Consider the following 17,746-nt stretch of genomic DNA (forward strand, 5'->3'; position numbering starts at 1 on the left):
CTCCAGATGCATTTATATGAAGCAGAAGAAACTTACATGGGGTCTTGTCTCAGTTTCCTCATCTGGGATCAGTTTCTTCATTGGTTTAGCAAAGGGATTGGACCCAGTATTTCTCAATGGAGGTGCTATTGGCTTTTTTTGGATGAGTTAATTCTTTGTGCAAGACTGCACATTTGTCAACCCCAGGCCATGCCAGTAACTGTAGCAATCAAAATGCCCCCCAAAGTGATGGATAAATTCAGTATCTTGATCATGGTGGTGGTTTCACTGGTATATGCATATGTGAAGATTAATAAACTTTATACTCTATTGTATGTCATTTATAACTCAGTAAAGGGGCCAAATAATGCTCCTTCCCTACCTACCCATATGCCTGTGGATGAGTAGAGAAAGGTGGGCAGGACTGACCCTTGTTGAAGTAACTGAAACATTCTGAAGTCTCTGGTGGCTCTAAAATTCAATGCATTTATCTGGGTCATAGAACTAATTGATTAGGGTACCTTGAGATGTTTTAATTTCCCACTGCTGGGAAGCTGCTGGTTCTGTTTCCCTTAGCAACAAAGTGCATTGTGTTATTTTTTTATTTCTTTATTTTAAAGTGGCTCAAAGTTATTTTCAGATATTATGTATTTGCACTACAGATTATTTCATTTTGTAGATGGAGAAAGCTCTGGACCTGTTTAAGACTTGAAGGATGATATAATACCCTTTTCAGCTATCTGGTTCCATGATCTTCCAAGGTCACAAAGTAGATGAGTAAGAGAACCATGGTCATATCTTAATCTTTTGACCCCAGATTCTGTGCCATGATCAGAAACTCAGGGTTGCAGATAAATATTCCCATGTAAATGGAATTAGGAAGAAAGAGGATGTTTTATAATGTTTCTACCATGTAAACCTGAACCTGAACTGGCAAGAGGAGGCAAAGTTTATGTGCCAACTATGGACCAAGCATAGTTTTATTAATAATATTTATATAATATGCATTATTCAATTATTGTTATTACTTTCATCTTTGCCATAGAAAAGCCATTTTATATATGAAGTAACTAAGGCCCTGGGAACCAAAGTGATAAACCAAAAAATGGTAAAGCCAGGATTTGAACTCCGGGGTGGCTGGCTCCAAAGTTTTGTTTCTCCCGACACTATGGTGATAAAGCACAGGAACAGTATTTCTGCATTTTTGAATCAAAAAAAAATCTAGAATTATGAAACTAAATCTACCTGTCTGGCCCCTTGACAATGAGCTTGAATCTGTCCCTCTGCTCCCCTGCAGGAGACACCATCACTGCCTTCTCTGGAAAGCTGGCAATAAAAGTTTATATATCTTGCCATATTCAAGAATAATTATCTAACCAAAGACTTTGTAAAACTCTCCTGAATTTTCATCTCCTCACTTATGAAATGGAGTTTAGCTTGCTGTGAGGACCATTGCAAAGCACAGACTGCCCTTAGATTGATGGACGCTCTTTGGGATTTATTTGAATCTCCAGGGAAAACCCTCAAAGAGAGGAGAGAATTCCGCAGAACTACTGTAAGGGTGAAACATTATTCTAAATGACAAGCAAACATATATGTCAAAGGTCATATAAGTGTTGTCATATAAGTGTTGCCAGATATCAGTGCTAGACGTTATGGTTTTGACAGACTAGCCAACCACCTGCATTTCAAGTTTCACTGACATAAACTCATCCAAGAATCTGTCTGTACCAGGGGTCAGCACACTACAGCTCAAGAGAAAAAGCTGGCCCCCTGCCTCTTTTTTTAAATAAAGTTTACTTGTAACACAGCCTCACCCATTCACTTACATATTGTCTGTGGCTCCTTTTGCACTACGACAGCACAGTTGAGTCGTTGCAACAAGACTCTAAAAAGATCGCCAACCCCTGATCTATACAGACATTCCATACCAGGTTTTATATAGATGTGGATAGAACACAAAGCTGCCAGAATATTTTTCTCTGGATTACATGAGAGGTGTGACTGTCACTGGACAAGCCGATAACACAAGGTCCCTTCAAGTCAAAACTTTTTAAATATTTGTTCAACATTTATGTAGCGGGGATGCGGAAAAATGATTTTCTGTCAATAAAAATTATATACCTCTTCCTTTAACTCAAAACTGAAAGATTTATTGCATGCACTGAATATTACATAACATTTTAACTTACTTGAAATTGCCTTGAAAACATAATTTCCCAGTGTGGTAATAACTACTTGAGAAGTTTAACATTTAGATGATGAACAACGATATCACATGTTCCCAGTAAATGACACCCCAGAATGCATTCTTTGGTTTTGGAATTTAAGCTGTCTTCAGCTACTGACTTTTAAAGACTGGCTGTCAGCTGATTCGCCTCAAAAGACGGTGCAGCCTCGTGTTTCACAAGGCGGCTCAGGGGTACCCATCACAGATGTGCTCAGCAGAAGGAGGTTGGCACCAGCAGGGGGGTATGTCTGTTATTTTCTTATGTTTGTTTTGTTTTTCCATTCAAGAGCACTGTCTAATTTGGCAAGAGAGAGGACCAGTTTCTGTTTCACAGGTTAAATAGTCATATGTGAAACCTGAGCGATCTCTACCTTGCCTGAGTTGGCAGAGGCAATTAATAATGCTTAAAGCTGCTTCTTCATACCCTGACTTACAAAGGTCTACTTTGAAGACTGGCTGCCACCACTAGTTTGTTACTGGACTGTAGTGTCACTTGTCCAATTGTATTGCACTTAAGTTTTCTTTGTCTCAGTATCACCATCTGTACATTAGGACAAAGGACCCTTCACTGATCCTGCCTCATGGGAGGTGTGGTCATGTTTGCTGTGATGGTTAAACGTATGTGTCACCTTGACTGGCTAAGAGATGCCCAGATAGCTGATAAGACATTATTTCTGGGTGTGTCTTGTGAGGATGTTTCTAGAAGAAAGTAGCATTTGAATCAATAGACTGAGTAAAGAAAATCACCTCACCAGTTTGGGTGGGCATCATCTAATTTGTTGAGGGCCTGAATAGAACAAAGAGGTGGGAAAAGGGCTAATTCACTCCGTGCTTGAGCTTGGACATCCATCTTCTCTTGCCCTGGGATGTCAGCATTCCTGGTTCTTGGGCCTTCAGACTTGGACCAGGCCTTATACCATTGGCTTTCCTGGTTCTCAGACATTCGGGTTTGGACTGGAATTACACCACCAGCTCTCCTGGACCCCCAGCTTGCATATGGCAGATTGTGGGACTTTTCAACCTCCATAATTGCATGGGCCGATCCCTCATGATAAATCTGTCACCTAGAAGTTGCTGACCCACTTGTTTTGCCAGGAGGCCACAAACCCACTAACTGTCGGTTACAGTTTGAAATCAAGGAAGCTCACCATATATAAAATGCTGCCTCTAAAACCTCAAAGCTCTGGGCCTCAGCTCCAACACTGGACCCCTTAAGGGTCCTGGAGATGCTTAATCAGTTTCACCCCATTGCTTCGCACCACATCTCTCCACCCAGTGCCACCAAAAATGACGCTTGGCTATCAGGCTCTGAAATCACATACACAAAGCTGGGTGTTCACGGTACATACAGATGAGAACCCCAGCATGGCTAATCAAACGCAGCCTACCTGAGGCCCTCCTGGGGAAGTAATTGGGGTATTTGGGCAGGTTGTACCTGAAGCCTCTAACTGGATCCTGAAAAGGAAGACTAACCGGGGAACATGAAATTGAAGTTAAGGCAAAGCTGACTGCTTGTGACTTTTCCACTGCCCTGATGTGGATCTAATCTCCCCTCTTGTTTGTTCCTGGCTAGCCTCCGTCAGTACTTTCCCTCCCTGGACTTTGATTTCCTTATCTGCTAAATGGGAAATTCCAGACGGTGGCTAATGCTTCCTCGAGCTTCAGCGTTGTATAATCCTAAACATTTATTGCCATTAAGAAATAACGTACTTTTGGACTTAAGACGAACACTAACTTTAAATTAAATGTAGTTAAATTAACAATTGAACACTCCTCCGAAGGGTGAATATCAAAATGCCAGAGCTGATCCATAATCAAACTTGGCTTCTTGGTGAAATAAGGGAGGAAAGGACAAGATAGAGAAAAGTACAGTTTTTTAGTTGAAGTTTCTTCCTCCTCTGGTGGAGTTACCAAACTCTTTCTTTAATAATTTGATAGGACGGTACTGTGTGTTGGCTTACTTGTTTAGGTTCTTACTTGGCAAAAGCAAGTTGGAAATCCCGTGTCGGCCTCCAGATTTTTATTGGTGACATTTTACCAGCTCTTGGGATCCAGACATGTCAAACCCCTGGTGGAAACCTCACAGCTGAAATTTCCAAAGGCTCGATTCTATGCCAAGACAGGAAAGTGGAGTTTTTTCCCCCAATCACTACATAAATGGATTGAAGAAACATCAGTCTTAAATTGTGAAGAAGTCTGCTCTTCAGCAGAGTCCGTTTTTGCTGGAGAAGTCTAGGTGCTGGACAGTCTCCTGTGGGCTACCACCCAGGCTCCAGCAAGGAAAGCCTGCAGGAGTCTTTGGTGGACCTCTTCCACGGGCCAGCAGACTAACGCTGATTGCGGTTGTGTTACTGCCTTGGTTTAGCCTTTCGTGCGCGTGCAGAGGAGCCTCTGTGCTGGGCATCAGTGGACCAGCACCCACACTGGTACCCAGTAGGTCTGCCAGTGCCCAACCTGAGAAAATCAGGTTAGTGTCTGCTGGCTTATCCTCACTGCACCCGCTGTTTGGTGTTGCACTTGTGCCCTATACCTCCTGAGAAACTCCAGCTGGAGCCAACAGCCCATTAATTTGCATTTCCTGCAATAGAACTTCATTCATGCCGAGTTGGTATTTGTTACTCACTGGAGCAGCTTAATAAGCAGAAGCAAACCCTTCTGCTGTGTGGTACCCAGTGTGCAGAGCTTTGTTTTGGGGTTATGGCTTTTACCCCTAACTTAAAAAAATTTTTTTTAATGTTGTAAATGGTAATATGTAGAAGGGTTAATCTTCATGATGCTTTTAGAAGAAATACTGTGAAAAGTGTCCCTTTCATTCCTGTGCCTTTATTACCTGTCTAACTCCAGTGGTCACTGTTACTTGGGGTCTGTATATCCTTCAAGGATTTTTTGTGCAGATACATGCCAAAGGTATATTTTTTGCTTTTGTATGCAAAGGGTGGCATGCCATACACAGTATTCTGCATCAAGCTTCTTTCACTTAATCTGTCTCAGATCTCACCACGTCAGTACATAAGCCTCCTCGTTCTTTTTTAATAGCTGCGTGGTATTCCAGTGTGTGGCTGAACCATAATTACGTTGACTGGTTCCCTTCTGAGAGACGTCTAAGTTGCTTCCAATCCTTTGTCCTTACAAACAGTGCTATAATGAATAACCAGGTACAAACATGTCATTTTGTACAAACAGCAGTTTATCTGTACTGTAAATTATAGCCATGCATTTGCTGAATCAAGAGTTATGTACATTTGTCATTTTGACAGGAGTTGTGAAAATGTCCTCCAAAGGAAAAGTATCAATTTGCTTTCCCACTAATAGTGCCTCAGGGTACCAGTCTCCCTTGAGCTATATCAATGTTTTAAATTTCTGCCCATCTGAGAGAGAAAATGATATCTCGGTGACCGTGAATTTGCATTTATTCTATTATAAGTGAGATTGAACATCTTTTCATATGCATAAGCCATTTATGCTTCCATTTCTGTGAAGTGCCTGATTATACCCTGGGCTATTTTTTTTACATATATAACTTTTCGGTCTTTTTCTTTGCTGTATTTTGGAGCTCTTTGTATTGGGAGATTAGCTCTTTGTGATATGAGTTGCAAATATTTTCTCATTTTGTCACTTTCATTTTCCCTTTTTTTTTTTTTTAAGCCAGTTAGTCACTTCATTCTCCATGTGACATGTCCAACCCTGGGCTGTCTCCCGTCAGCACACAGCCTTAATCATCCAGACACACTGAGGGCTCCCCACTGGCCAGGTGCATGGCCTTTCATGTTTCCATCCACTTGGCCATGTTATTTCTAGAGGCTCAGTACCAGGCCTCAGAGAGCACAGCTTGTAAAATGGCAGAGATGGAACTGGAACCCAGGTGTCCCTGGACCACAGGGAGTTAGGAGCATCTTAACTCCCATACAGGGTATCCAGTATGATTTAACAGAATGCAAAGTCTTAATGTTTGTCAAAGGAAAGCAGAATTCATAAGCTAAAACCTACTAAGAGAAAAAAAGTGGCAATGTTTTATGATCCACTATTAGGGAATGTTCCTCTCCATTTCAGGCAAATGGAGAGGTTCAAGATTGTATAACCTCAAAAGTTAATTATTAATATATTGTTAGTTATGCTGTGCAGAAATTGCCACTTTCTATAATGCCTGTGTTAAGTATTACCCCTGCCCCCTTTTCATCATCTCCATTTATACAAATACAATTTATTGATGACCCCATACAGGCAAGCCTGCCTCACAGTTGACCCTTACCATTCTCTGTATCTTAATGTGGCCCAAAGCTAGCTAGATTTTTCTCATTTTTAGTGATGCGGTGGCTTTAATGTAGTTTTTTTTTTTTTTTTTTTTTCCCGGTACGCGGGCCTCTCACTGTTGTGGCCTCTTCCGTTGCGGAGCACAGGCTCCGGACGCGCAGGCTCAGCGGCCATGGCTCACGGGACCAGCCGCTCCGCGGCATGTGGGATCTTCCCGGACCGGAGCACGAACCCATGTCCCCTGCATCGGCAGGTGGACTCTCAACCACTGCACCACCAGGGAAGCCCTCGATGCGGTGGCTTTTAATACGAGCTGTGTCAGGGTGGATACCTAAAGAAACGAATGTTCCCTTTCTCTAACCAGAGATGTTCTCTGTGTGTGTGTGTGTGTGTGTGTGTGTGTGTGTGTGTGTGTGTGCGCGCGTGCGTGCACGCATGTGTCTGCCTGTCTCATTGCCAAGGAAACCTAACACTATCCTTTTTACACCATTGCTAAATAAACCATAGTACTCAGGGAGATGTGAATCCAAGGAAAACTATTGTAATTAATACTTGCTTCAGGGAAAGGTGAACAACTCAAGAAGCTCAGAGTTACCAAAAATGAAAATGATAATAAAAAATACTGTATCCTCAGGGGCTTCCCTGGTGGTGCAGTGGTTGAGAATCTGCCTGCTAATGCAGGGGACACGGGTTCGAGCCCCGGTTTGGAAGGATCCCACATGCCGCGGAGCAACTAGGCCCGTGAGCCACAACTACTGAGCCTGCGCGTCTGGAGCCTGTGCTCCACAACAAGAGAGGCCGCAATAGTGAGAGGCCCGCACACCGCGATGAAGAGTGGCCCCCGCTTGCCACAACTAGAGAAAGCCCTCGCACAGAAACGAAGACGCAACACAGCAAAAATAAATTAATTAATTAATAAACTCCTACCCCCAACATCTCCTTAAAAAAAAAAATACTGTATCCTCTCTAATAAAATCTTGGGCCCCCCAACTGCATGGAAATAAATCATTTAAAGAATAATTCCATGTAAGTGGAACGGGTGTTTTATTTTACTCTTGAATGTTGAAGGTGATCTGCTGTAATGGAATGAATTGCTTTGCCTGAGATTGAAAGGAGAAAACAGAGTGGAACAAATTAAAAAATTGGCAACACTCTTAACCCACCGAAAATAGCCTGCTTCAGAACCCAAGGCATTGTGATTATTTTTACTTGCTTGCAACAGTGAAGAAGGATGTCAGAGGTCATTTTGAACCTCTGCTTTTACCTCTTATGTCTACATAGCGCATGTTTTCAAGTTATATTCATATAAGTTCCAAAATTATTCCTTTTGGCAATCCCATAAAAGCTGTAACTGAGTGCATGTCTCCTCATAAATCCCAAAATATGGAATGAGGAAATGTTTGAATACCATACCTGGGTGTCATACAAGCATTATGAATATTCAGCTGTACTTACTTAGGGCAACAGTAGCCATTTAAGTGAGCAGGTGATATGGGGGCTCTTCCATACATGAGCTCTTCTCCCAGGCAGCCTCCGTTCCTGTGTCACTCCCCTCCTGTGTGTGCCTTGCTGCTGCTTGAGTGCAGTCCTGGCCTTTCCAGATAAGATTTATTATAAGAGGATGGCCCCTAACAACACAAGCCAACTACTTCCTCTGGAACTCAGCAAAAGGAACAGTCATCTGTAACCATGCAGGGGAAAACCTGGCCGCACTGGATACATTGAACAGATCAAGGATGGTCTTTGACTATGGTGATTTTGACTTTATATGTTGACTTTTGAACCTAAGCGTCACCTAAGAATCAACTTTACTGAATTAGCATTATCTTGAAAACTCATTTTTTCCACTCAAAAAATACTTATCGTCTACCATGTGTTAGGTGCTGATACAAAATTCTGACTGACCTCAGCAAACTTAGTAGATTCCAAGTGCTTGTTGTGTGCTAAAAGCCTTTTTATTTGCACAGTTGATTCGTTTAACATCCATGAAAATCAGCCTTCAGTGTCCCATCTAGAATATGGTAAAAAGAGATCCTGGATCTCTACATAAAAGTATATTATTCTGCATTGTTCTAATTTCTTACAATGAAGGATTAGGTGACTTTTCTGATGTCATGTGAAATATATCTAGTCAAAGAATAAAATGAATGGTAAACATCGTAAACATCAAAATTCAGGGTAGTGGATGCCTCTGAGGAGAAGGAAGGGTATATGATCAGTAAAAAGTACAGAAGGCAATTCAACTATATGAATAATATTCTTAAGCAGCATTTTAGGTTCATGAGTATTCACTGATTTCTTTATACCTTTTATATATCATAAATTTTGCACAAAAATGTTCAAAGGTGAACCCAGAAGAGGGAAAAAAATATAATGATATATATATGGGAATGGAAATCAGGTTTTAAAATCCCTAAAATATCTAAGGTCTTTTTCCTGTAACTATGGATGTAAGAAAGAGTTCAGATTCAGGACCCATCTATTTCCACTGTGATGGTTCTCTCTGTTGGTGAGATATTTTCTAAATTATTTTACTTATTCCTAGTTTAAAATGTTTATCCAACATTCAAAATTCATTGCCAAAAAAATGCATTTTGGGCATTGCTCCAAACACTGAGCCCTGGATCTTATACCTAAAGCATTACATCAGTGGTTTCATTGGGGAAAATGGAGAGATTTTCCCAAGAAGGAGGCAGAGGGGGATGATGAATTTTCAGGTTAAAGACACACTGTGATTGGCAAGGGATGCCTGCTTGGAGTGGCCCCTGCTGCGGTAGCATCTGTTTTTACCTGATGCCCATTGGCCTTTGTGACATGAGGTTAGAGAGACCCAGTATCAAGGGATGTTTTCCTAGAGGGGAAATTGGCACAGGACAAATAGAGCTAGAATTTGAAGTCAAAATTGTCTTTGCTAATGTTCCTTCTCTCTCTCTTTCTTTTTTTTTCTTTTTAACATTTTAACTGCAGTGAAGGGAGCAATCTGACCCCAGCACATCACTACCCAGACTTCAGATTTAAGACATATGCTCCACTAGCATTCCGATATTTCAGAGAACTTTTTGGTATCAAGCCTGATGATTACTTGGTAAGAACCTATCATTTTCCTTCCTTCTCCAGAAATGTGTGACGTCAACATTTTTCTCATAGCAACAGTGACAAGTGGCTTGTGTCTCTTATTTTACAAAGCTCTGGAGCATAGTAAAAGTTCCAAGTTTCATAAGGATTATAAATTTAGCTTCAGGAAATGTAGTTTGACTCTGCAGCTCTTACCTGATAGCTACAAAATGTGCTATGGTAATTGATAGTTGAATAAGTGGGGTATCGGTTGCTACTTCAGATAATTATTCTAACAGATATATTATAATTAGTTATAAAGACTCCTGTGAATTTTGCTGATTGGATTCTGTATGAAAACCTTCCTATTTTAATTGACTTATTTATACCATTCGTCTCAAACCTGCCTTGGCCCACAGCCATTTTCACCTTGACCTACAATTTGAATATGATTTTAAAGCAGCTGGATAGTTTTGTTTTCAACAGCTCTTCATGCCGGCTCTTTCTAGAGGTGTTTTTGTTTGGTACCAGAACATGTATTATCCTTAGGCCTGTCTCTTCTCCCTGTCTGCCTCCTTGCACACAGTGGGTACAAACACAGCCGCCTTATTGTGAGAATGTCTGATGTGACCTCAGAGTTTTACCTTATTCCTATTCAAGAAGCCAGGAGCTCTCTTTCTGTTTCAAGAGAAAAAGTGGTTTATCTCATAATTTGATCACTGTTAACACCCTGGGGCTCTTGAAAATTGGTTTTCAAGAAGCTTTAGGAAGGATACCATCAAATAGTTATTGTTCATCCCATTCTGAACGATCTTAATAAGACTTGAGTCAGATCCTAGAAGAATCCTTTGCAGAGGAAGTACAGCAACATGTGTTACTTCTTAACAGAGAGTATTTAAACTGTATCTTATAATTTGGGTAAGGTATAAATGGTTAACCTCAGAGCTGATTCTGTTCTGGGATGATGAAAACCCACGAATTTAGCTGGGCCCTAAGAAAATAACATGACTTCTGCCTGATGAATGAGAGAATACTGGTTCCTCAAGACACATTAATAAGTCTTCACAGAGCATGAGAACTGAGTAGAAAGTCCTTGGGTGCCCTGCTGCCCTTAAATGTGCACTGATACAACTCAACATCAAAAATAAATAAATAAACAACCCAATTTAAAAATGGGTAGAGGATCTGAATAGACATTTTCCCAAAAAAGACATACGGATGGCCAACAGGCACATGAAAAGATGCTCAACATCACTAATCATCAGAGACATGCAAATCAAAACCACAATGAGCTATCACCTCACACCTGTCAGAATGGCTGTGTTGATCTCTGCCTCACCACACCCCTTGGATGGAGAGACCAGGTGCCTCTACCCAGCATTACCAACCCTGCCCTCCCAACCACTCAAGTACAACACAAACACACACATTTGCAGGATTGGGGGGTGGGGTGTACCTTAGAGAAGATCCTTTAGTTTCTGGCCATTCTGTAATTACTGAGGGTCACTGTCATTCACGAAACATGTTTGGAGAACCCAGTGGGGTCTTGATATTGTGTTATTGAAAATAAGATTGATAGCTCATCTTCTGCCATACGTTACCAGTTAATGGATTCTCTTCTGACTTACCTTGAGCTCCTGCCAGCCAAGGAGATGCCACCAGACTTGCATTTCATAACACAGATTCAATCAGTGTGATGAGATGGCTGTCTACCCTGAGTAGGTCTTCCTTTAGTGTTCCTGTGGCCGCTGACAGGCAGGCTGGGAAGCCCATTCTTTTATTTAGTCTTTCTCACAAGATTTCTCTCCTTGGGGAAGGCCTTTTTCTGAGCAACAACTCACACAGCTTATACAGTTTCCTAATGAGCCTTTAAGCTGGAAAAGTTACCTTCGTAATGAGGTCAGAGTATTTACAAAGGAGCAGGGGAGACCAAGCTGATGACTTCTCAAAGCAAAAGTCCTCCTTCGTGTACCTGGCAAGAGGTGGTTAATTGATCACTGGGTACTTTGAATACCAACTGTAACTAATATACTTTGCTAATAATTATGGAGAGATTCAAAAAATTATGAGTCATGGCACTCAGAGAACTTAGAATCCAATTGGAATGATGATTTATGTGGGAAAACAACGAATTCTACCAGGCAGTAAATAAAAAGATGGAAGCAAAACAATAAATACTCCAGGATTTCAAAGGAGGGAGAGGTCTCTCTCTGTTGGATTGATGATTAGGGGGGCTTCTTATGGGCATGGCGTAGTTTAACTGTGACTTAAAAATTGCAAGGGATTTGAGTAGGTGGGAAAAAGGGAAAGATGTTGGGACAGGGTATAAGGGTAGGGAGCAGTGTTAGCACTGTCAGCCAGAGATGCAAGTGCATTAAATATTTAGAAGGACTTTGAGTGGTCCAGTATAGCAGGAGGGGAAGGTTTTGATCAGGAAGATTAGAAAGACAGTGCTAGATAATTCAAATAACCAGTTGTGTGTTTTGTGGTTTTTTTGTTTTTGTTTTTTTAATTATAGGAAATTGGTGAAATGTCAAGACTGACTAGATATTTGATTATGTTGAAGTTTTGGGGGTTTTTTGGTGGGATGATGGTATTGTGGTTGTGTTTGTTTTGTTTTGTTTTGTTTTGTTTTTTTGCGGTACGCGGGCCTCTCACTGTTGTGGCCTCTCCCATTGCAGAGCACAGGCTCCGGATGCGCAGGCTCAGTGGCCATGGCTCACGGGCCCAGCCGCTCCGTGGCATGTGGGATCTTCCCAGACTGGGGCACGAACCCGTGTCCCCGGCATCGGCAGGCAGACTCTCAACCACTGCGCCACCAGGGAAGCCCGTGGTTGTGTTTTAAAAGAGGAATCCTTGTCTTTTAGAGACACATACTGAAATATCTGTGGGAGAAATGATATGATGTCTGCGATTTGCTTCAAAAGAATCTGAGGGAAGCAGCCAGGGCAATGGTTGAGGGTGTAAAGGAAACAAGGCTGGCCATGAGTTGATAGCTGAAAATAGACACGTTGAAGCCAGAAGATAGACATGTGTGTCAATTCACACACAATGTTAATTAGTTCTCTTTACTTTCGTGTATGTTTGAAATTTTCCATAATGAAAAGTTAGGGGGGAAAAAAAGATGGGATCAGACAGATAAGTGTGCTTTTGTTTGATTGCATTTTCCACCTCCCTTATTAATTGTACACACAGTTCAGTAACCGGACCCATCTCCGGGACCTGCAAGAAACAGAACAAGAGCAGTGGGCCTCTAGCTAAACATGGCTGCCTGGTCCCCAGTGGCTGGGGCCACCCACAGCCCAGGACCAAGGCAGCTCACCTTATTGGTCTTGGAGCTTCTGGAAGCTCACTCTAAACTACTACATCTGAGGAGCCCACCCAGTCATCTGGAGTGTGGTAGATGAGGAAGGGGTCTTTTGCCGGACACAACATACTTCAGAAAGTCAGGTGGAAACTCAGAGACCATTTCTTTTTTTAAATAAATTTATTTATTTATTTTTGGCTGCATTGGGTCTTTGCTGCTGCGCACGGGCCCTCTCCAGTTGCAGCGCACGGGCCCTCTCCAGTTGCAGCGAGCGGGGGCCACTCTTCGTTGTGGTGCGCAGGCTTCTCACTGCAGTGGCCTCTCCGCTGCAGAGCACAGGCTCCAGGCACCTGGGCTCCAGTAGTTATGGCTCGTGGGCCCCAGAGTGCAGGCTCAGTAGTTGTGGCGCAGGGGCCCAGCTGCTCCGCAGCATGTGGATCCCCCCAGACTAGGACTCGAACCCGTGTCCCCTGCATTGGCAGGCAGATTCCCAACCACTGCGCCACCAGGGAAGCCCTCAGAGACTTTTTAACCCAACTCTTCATTGTAGATGAGGAATCTGAAGCTGGTGAAGGGAGGTGCCCAAGGTTACCCACGTTGGGGACTGGAGGCAGAGTCCAGGCCGGAACAGTGGTCTCACCTCCTTCCCTGGTGCTCTTTCCCTCTACCAGTTGGCCTCATGCTTCCCAACCACTAAGTCTCAGACCTCTTATTAGATGTGGTCTCAAGATGGCCACTCCCTAGCCATCAGACTATGAACTGTGGTTATCCATTCTGAAGAATACAGCCAAAGAGGTAAAAGACCCCTAACAAAGCACATTTTCAAAGAGTTAAGGCCAAAAAAGCACAGAAAAATGAATTAAAACATCCCCTGAAAAACTGTGTGAAGAAAAAAAAAGGATACGGTGCAGATCACAAACGCATGCTGGCATCTATCAAACTGGGGTTATCTAAACCCAAATTTGTGAAGATGTACTGATCTAAATGGGAGAGGAAAGGAGAGGGTAACTTTGCGTACGGATTGGTAACTATTGGTAGATTTGATATTGGATCTCTGTGATGTTTGTATTTCTACTTAGTCTTATACTGTTGCATCTGGATTTCAGCCTGAATAACTCTGATTACATTCTCAGTACCATTAAAACTCACCACGTGCGTGCCAATTACAAGTTCATGTTGAAACGTGCATAATTTGGATATAAGACAGTGTGGTGAAGGTATGTCCACGTGCACCGCACAGCAATGCAAACGCTCCTTATTCCTTATTTGTTCCTAAATAAATGCCTCCCAGGGGAAGGCCAAGGGGCCCCAGAGCATTTTTTTCCCATTTCTGCTTGGGCAACAGGCCTTTGGTTCATTTCCTTCTTTACCAGGTGCCTGGGTATTCCCAAATCCAGGGTGATTTATATGATATTTTTCAGGCTCACCAACACCCATAAGAAAGAGAGCGGGGTGAATATTTGACACTGTGGAGGGTAAGAAATGGCAGGAAAAATGATCTCCACCTCACTGTGCAAGTTTACAACGTTAATTTGCCTTGGCAGGTTCCAGCTGGGTTGTACTTTGCATTCTTGCCAGTGGGTACATAGGGAGGCCCTGCAGGAAATACAAGGCAGGGAAGGAACACGTCGGAACAGCTTGCGCAGATGAGAGGGCTGGGAAGGTGCGTCAACCCAGGCGTGTACACAGGGGCTTGTTGATCGTGGCTAATTAAAACGTTCCCATAGCTCCTCTATATTTGCTCTGAAAAGGCAACATTTCAGAGAAGATTGCTCAGCAAGAGAACATGGTAACCAAGTTGCAGGGTGGAAAACCATAGAACTACAGGTGATAATGGTAATAGTCCCAGGTGTTCAGCATCATAATGCTAGTTTATGGCAGACTGATGCTGTGCTAGGAGTGACCCCAAAATGGTTATTAAAATAAGTCAAAACAACTGATTTCCCCATTCATATTCATTTATAAATTACATAATAAAGGAGTATTTGGCAATTAAGTAACCAATGAAATAGCCTCCAGATTGTGTTACTGCTTGTAGAAGAATTTGAGAGTTTAATTGGAAGCAGATGTTCACATCTGAATCCAGTTTTCCCTAGACAGCTCTTCCTGGATCACCCCCTAATTTCTCTATTTGCAGAAATAGATCACCCCCTAATTTCTGCATTCTTTGCTTTTTTTGTACTTTCACAACATTTACTCCTATCCGTAAGAAGGTTCTGTGCCAGAAATTCAAACCCCATGGAACAAAAAATCAGAATCCTAAAGGGAGTCTGGGGTCTGCCTTCACTTTTTATGAGACTGGGATCCACACCTTTATTTTCCCAGGTCTCAAATTCATGATTATACAGAAGACCCAGGTTTTTTCTTTCTTTTTTAAAAATTAATTTATTTTCTAATTGAATTATAGTTAATTCACAATGTCATGTTAGTTTCAAGTATACAGCGAAGTGATTCAGTTACATGTGTGTGTATGTGTGTTATACACACACACATTCTTTTGCAGATTCTTTTCTATTATAGGTATTACAAGATATTGAGTAGAGTTCCCTGTGCTATACAGTAGGTTCTTGTTGTTTATCTATTTTACGTATAGTAGTGTGTATATGTTAATCTCAAACCCCTAACTTATCTTGTCACCCCCAGCCCATCTCTTTTCTTGCTTCACCAAGAATATCTTAGTGTACCTTTGGGTAGCCCTCTTGTCGTGGGACTTAGGCTGAAACCCTCAGTACATCCTAGGGCACTGCTGACTCTCCAGCTGTGTGTATGATCATGTAATGAAAAATGGCAACAGCAATGACTAAGTGGTCACTCTGCTTGGGGTTTCAAAAGCATTCGTTTTTAAAACTTTGAGCTGCTGTTAGGTAGATATTACCATCGTTATTTTAGAGATGAGGTTCCTAAGACTCCAAGATGCTAAGTTCCTCACTCAAGGTCAGAGAACTGGCTACTGACAGAGTCATGATTTTAGAAACATCAGTCGATTCCAACTCCCAGGCCTTTCCTTCCGCGTGGACTCTGCACACAGCAGGGAAGGTGCCCTCTGCTTCTTCTTGGCTTTTATAGCATCCTGTGTGCAGTATGAGGACTATTTTTGTTTTCCTCTCTTATCCTCAACTGCTTCATAAGGGCTTAGGCTGCATTGCTGCTTAGCAAGAGAGCTTCAGGAAGCAAGGCTAGAGGAAAAAGAAGGAGGAGGTAGCAGATGGAAGTTGCCAGTGACGCTTAGGAGGGCAGCAAACACTTGCTTCTTTCTTTTCCTGGTGGATTTTGTTTCCCTTACCCACAGTGCTGCCAAAGCAGGTTAATTTAAAAGGTAACATCTAGAAACTTCCTTTTCATCATTCTTCTCCCAGTTTCTCTGTTTCTTCTCCTCCCTCCTTCCTTTTGTTCCTCACTTCCTCTCAGATTTTTCTGTGATGAGGACTTAAATATTCACAAGCCCAGATAAAATGCTTTGGAGGATGTTCAGCCCTGGTGTTTTCAGATGCCTCCATCCTCAAAGTACAGTTCCTTAAGTCCCTGCTTTTGCCTCGCACCAGGGCTCGTCTGATCTCACACCATAGCGTCCTTACCTTTTTCTCTGCCCCTAATGTTTCTCTAGTCAATAATTGGGATTTATTAGCTAATAAACACTAAGCTCATTAGCCCAAAATTGACTGTTCTGCTGGGTTGGGGCACTTCTTGGTGAGACAGCTCTTCAGTTGGTAAATTTCAATCATTCATTTGACAAAAATTTATTGAGTTCCTTCTGTGTACAAGGCACAGGTCCTGAACTGTATCAGAGTATAAGACAGTCATAGTTTCTGCCCTCATAGAGTTTTACAATCTTATGGGAACTTGGAATAACTAAATAGGCAATTAAGGTATTTTGTGGTAACTTGTGTGACGAGAACATTCAGTGCCAGGAAGCAGTTGATCTGTATTCACAGAACCAGGGAGAGTTTTCCAGGGCAAGCGCTGTCCAGCAGACACTGAAGGCCAAAGTCACTGTAACAACCTCCTCACTGTGTCTTCCTTTTGTCCACCTACTGTGGGCTCTCAGCACAGCAGATGGCATGGTCCTCTGCTCCAGATGCTGCAATGGCTTTCAGCTCCCCTAGAGAAAGGGCCAAAGTCCATACCATGGCCTATGGCTCCCTATGTGTCGGGTCCACCCAACCCTTCTGGCTTCTTCCCTTTCAGCTCTCCTCCCTGCTCCCTCTGCTTCAGCCATGGCCTCCTTGCTGTGCCTTGAACTCTCCAGGTCTCAAGACCTTAGCATTTGCCCTTCCCTCTGCCTGGAATACCCTTTCCCCAAGTATCCCCAGGCCTCTCCTCAAATGCCACCTTCCCAATAATGCTTTTAGTGACCACCCAGGCCTCATCATTGCTGGCACTCGCTGCCCCCCTTTCCATGCTTCCTTTTTCTCAACAGCACTTGGCACGTTCTGATGTATAAGTTATTTACTTGTTTGTTGACTGTTTCCTCCTACTAGAATATAAGCTTCCTGAGTGCCTGGGACAGTACAGACAGATGCTCAGTAGATACTTTTTAAATGTTGAATGAACACATGAATGATGCATTTCTGGCATACAACTAGAATCATGTGTGAAATTAACCACATCACCCTGAGGGTTTTCATGAAGAATCAGCAAGCCGAGTATATGTTAAAACTGGTATGTCAAGTATATAAGTGCATACTCATTCTGCCAAAAATACTCTGTTATAATATAATGCTAGTCTAGTTTCTGTTCTCAAGAAAATAAGGGGTTTTTTTTAGAATAAGTTTTATTCAGTGGTAGTCAACCAGGTAAAGGTAGCATGGAGGTTGTTTCCGATAGAGGAAAATGCAAAAGCCAAGAGTGTGTGGCACACTTAAGAAAACGAGAAATAGTTCTCTGTGTTTACAGGTAGAGTTTGAGGAGAGAAGTGATGAGAGAGA

General features: G+C 42.4%; 1 protein-coding gene across 7 annotated transcripts in view; it reads left to right on the forward strand.

The window, feature by feature from the left end:
* The window catches only part of PIP5K1B (phosphatidylinositol-4-phosphate 5-kinase type 1 beta), a 327,342-nt gene that overhangs the window by 166,074 nt on the left and 143,522 nt on the right, over positions 1-17,746 (forward strand). For all 7 annotated transcript variants that reach the window (XM_004276420.3, XM_004276421.3, XM_033440220.2 and 4 more), the window contains one exon: positions 9,428-9,545. In XM_004276420.3, coding sequence (XP_004276468.1) covers positions 9,428-9,545 — 118 coding nt within the window. The remainder of the gene's footprint in view (positions 1-9,427; positions 9,546-17,746) is intronic.

Source organism: Orcinus orca, chromosome 6 (assembly GCF_937001465.1).
Source record: "Orcinus orca chromosome 6, mOrcOrc1.1, whole genome shotgun sequence".
In the NCBI taxonomy this organism is placed as follows: Eukaryota; Metazoa; Chordata; class Mammalia; order Artiodactyla; family Delphinidae; genus Orcinus; species Orcinus orca.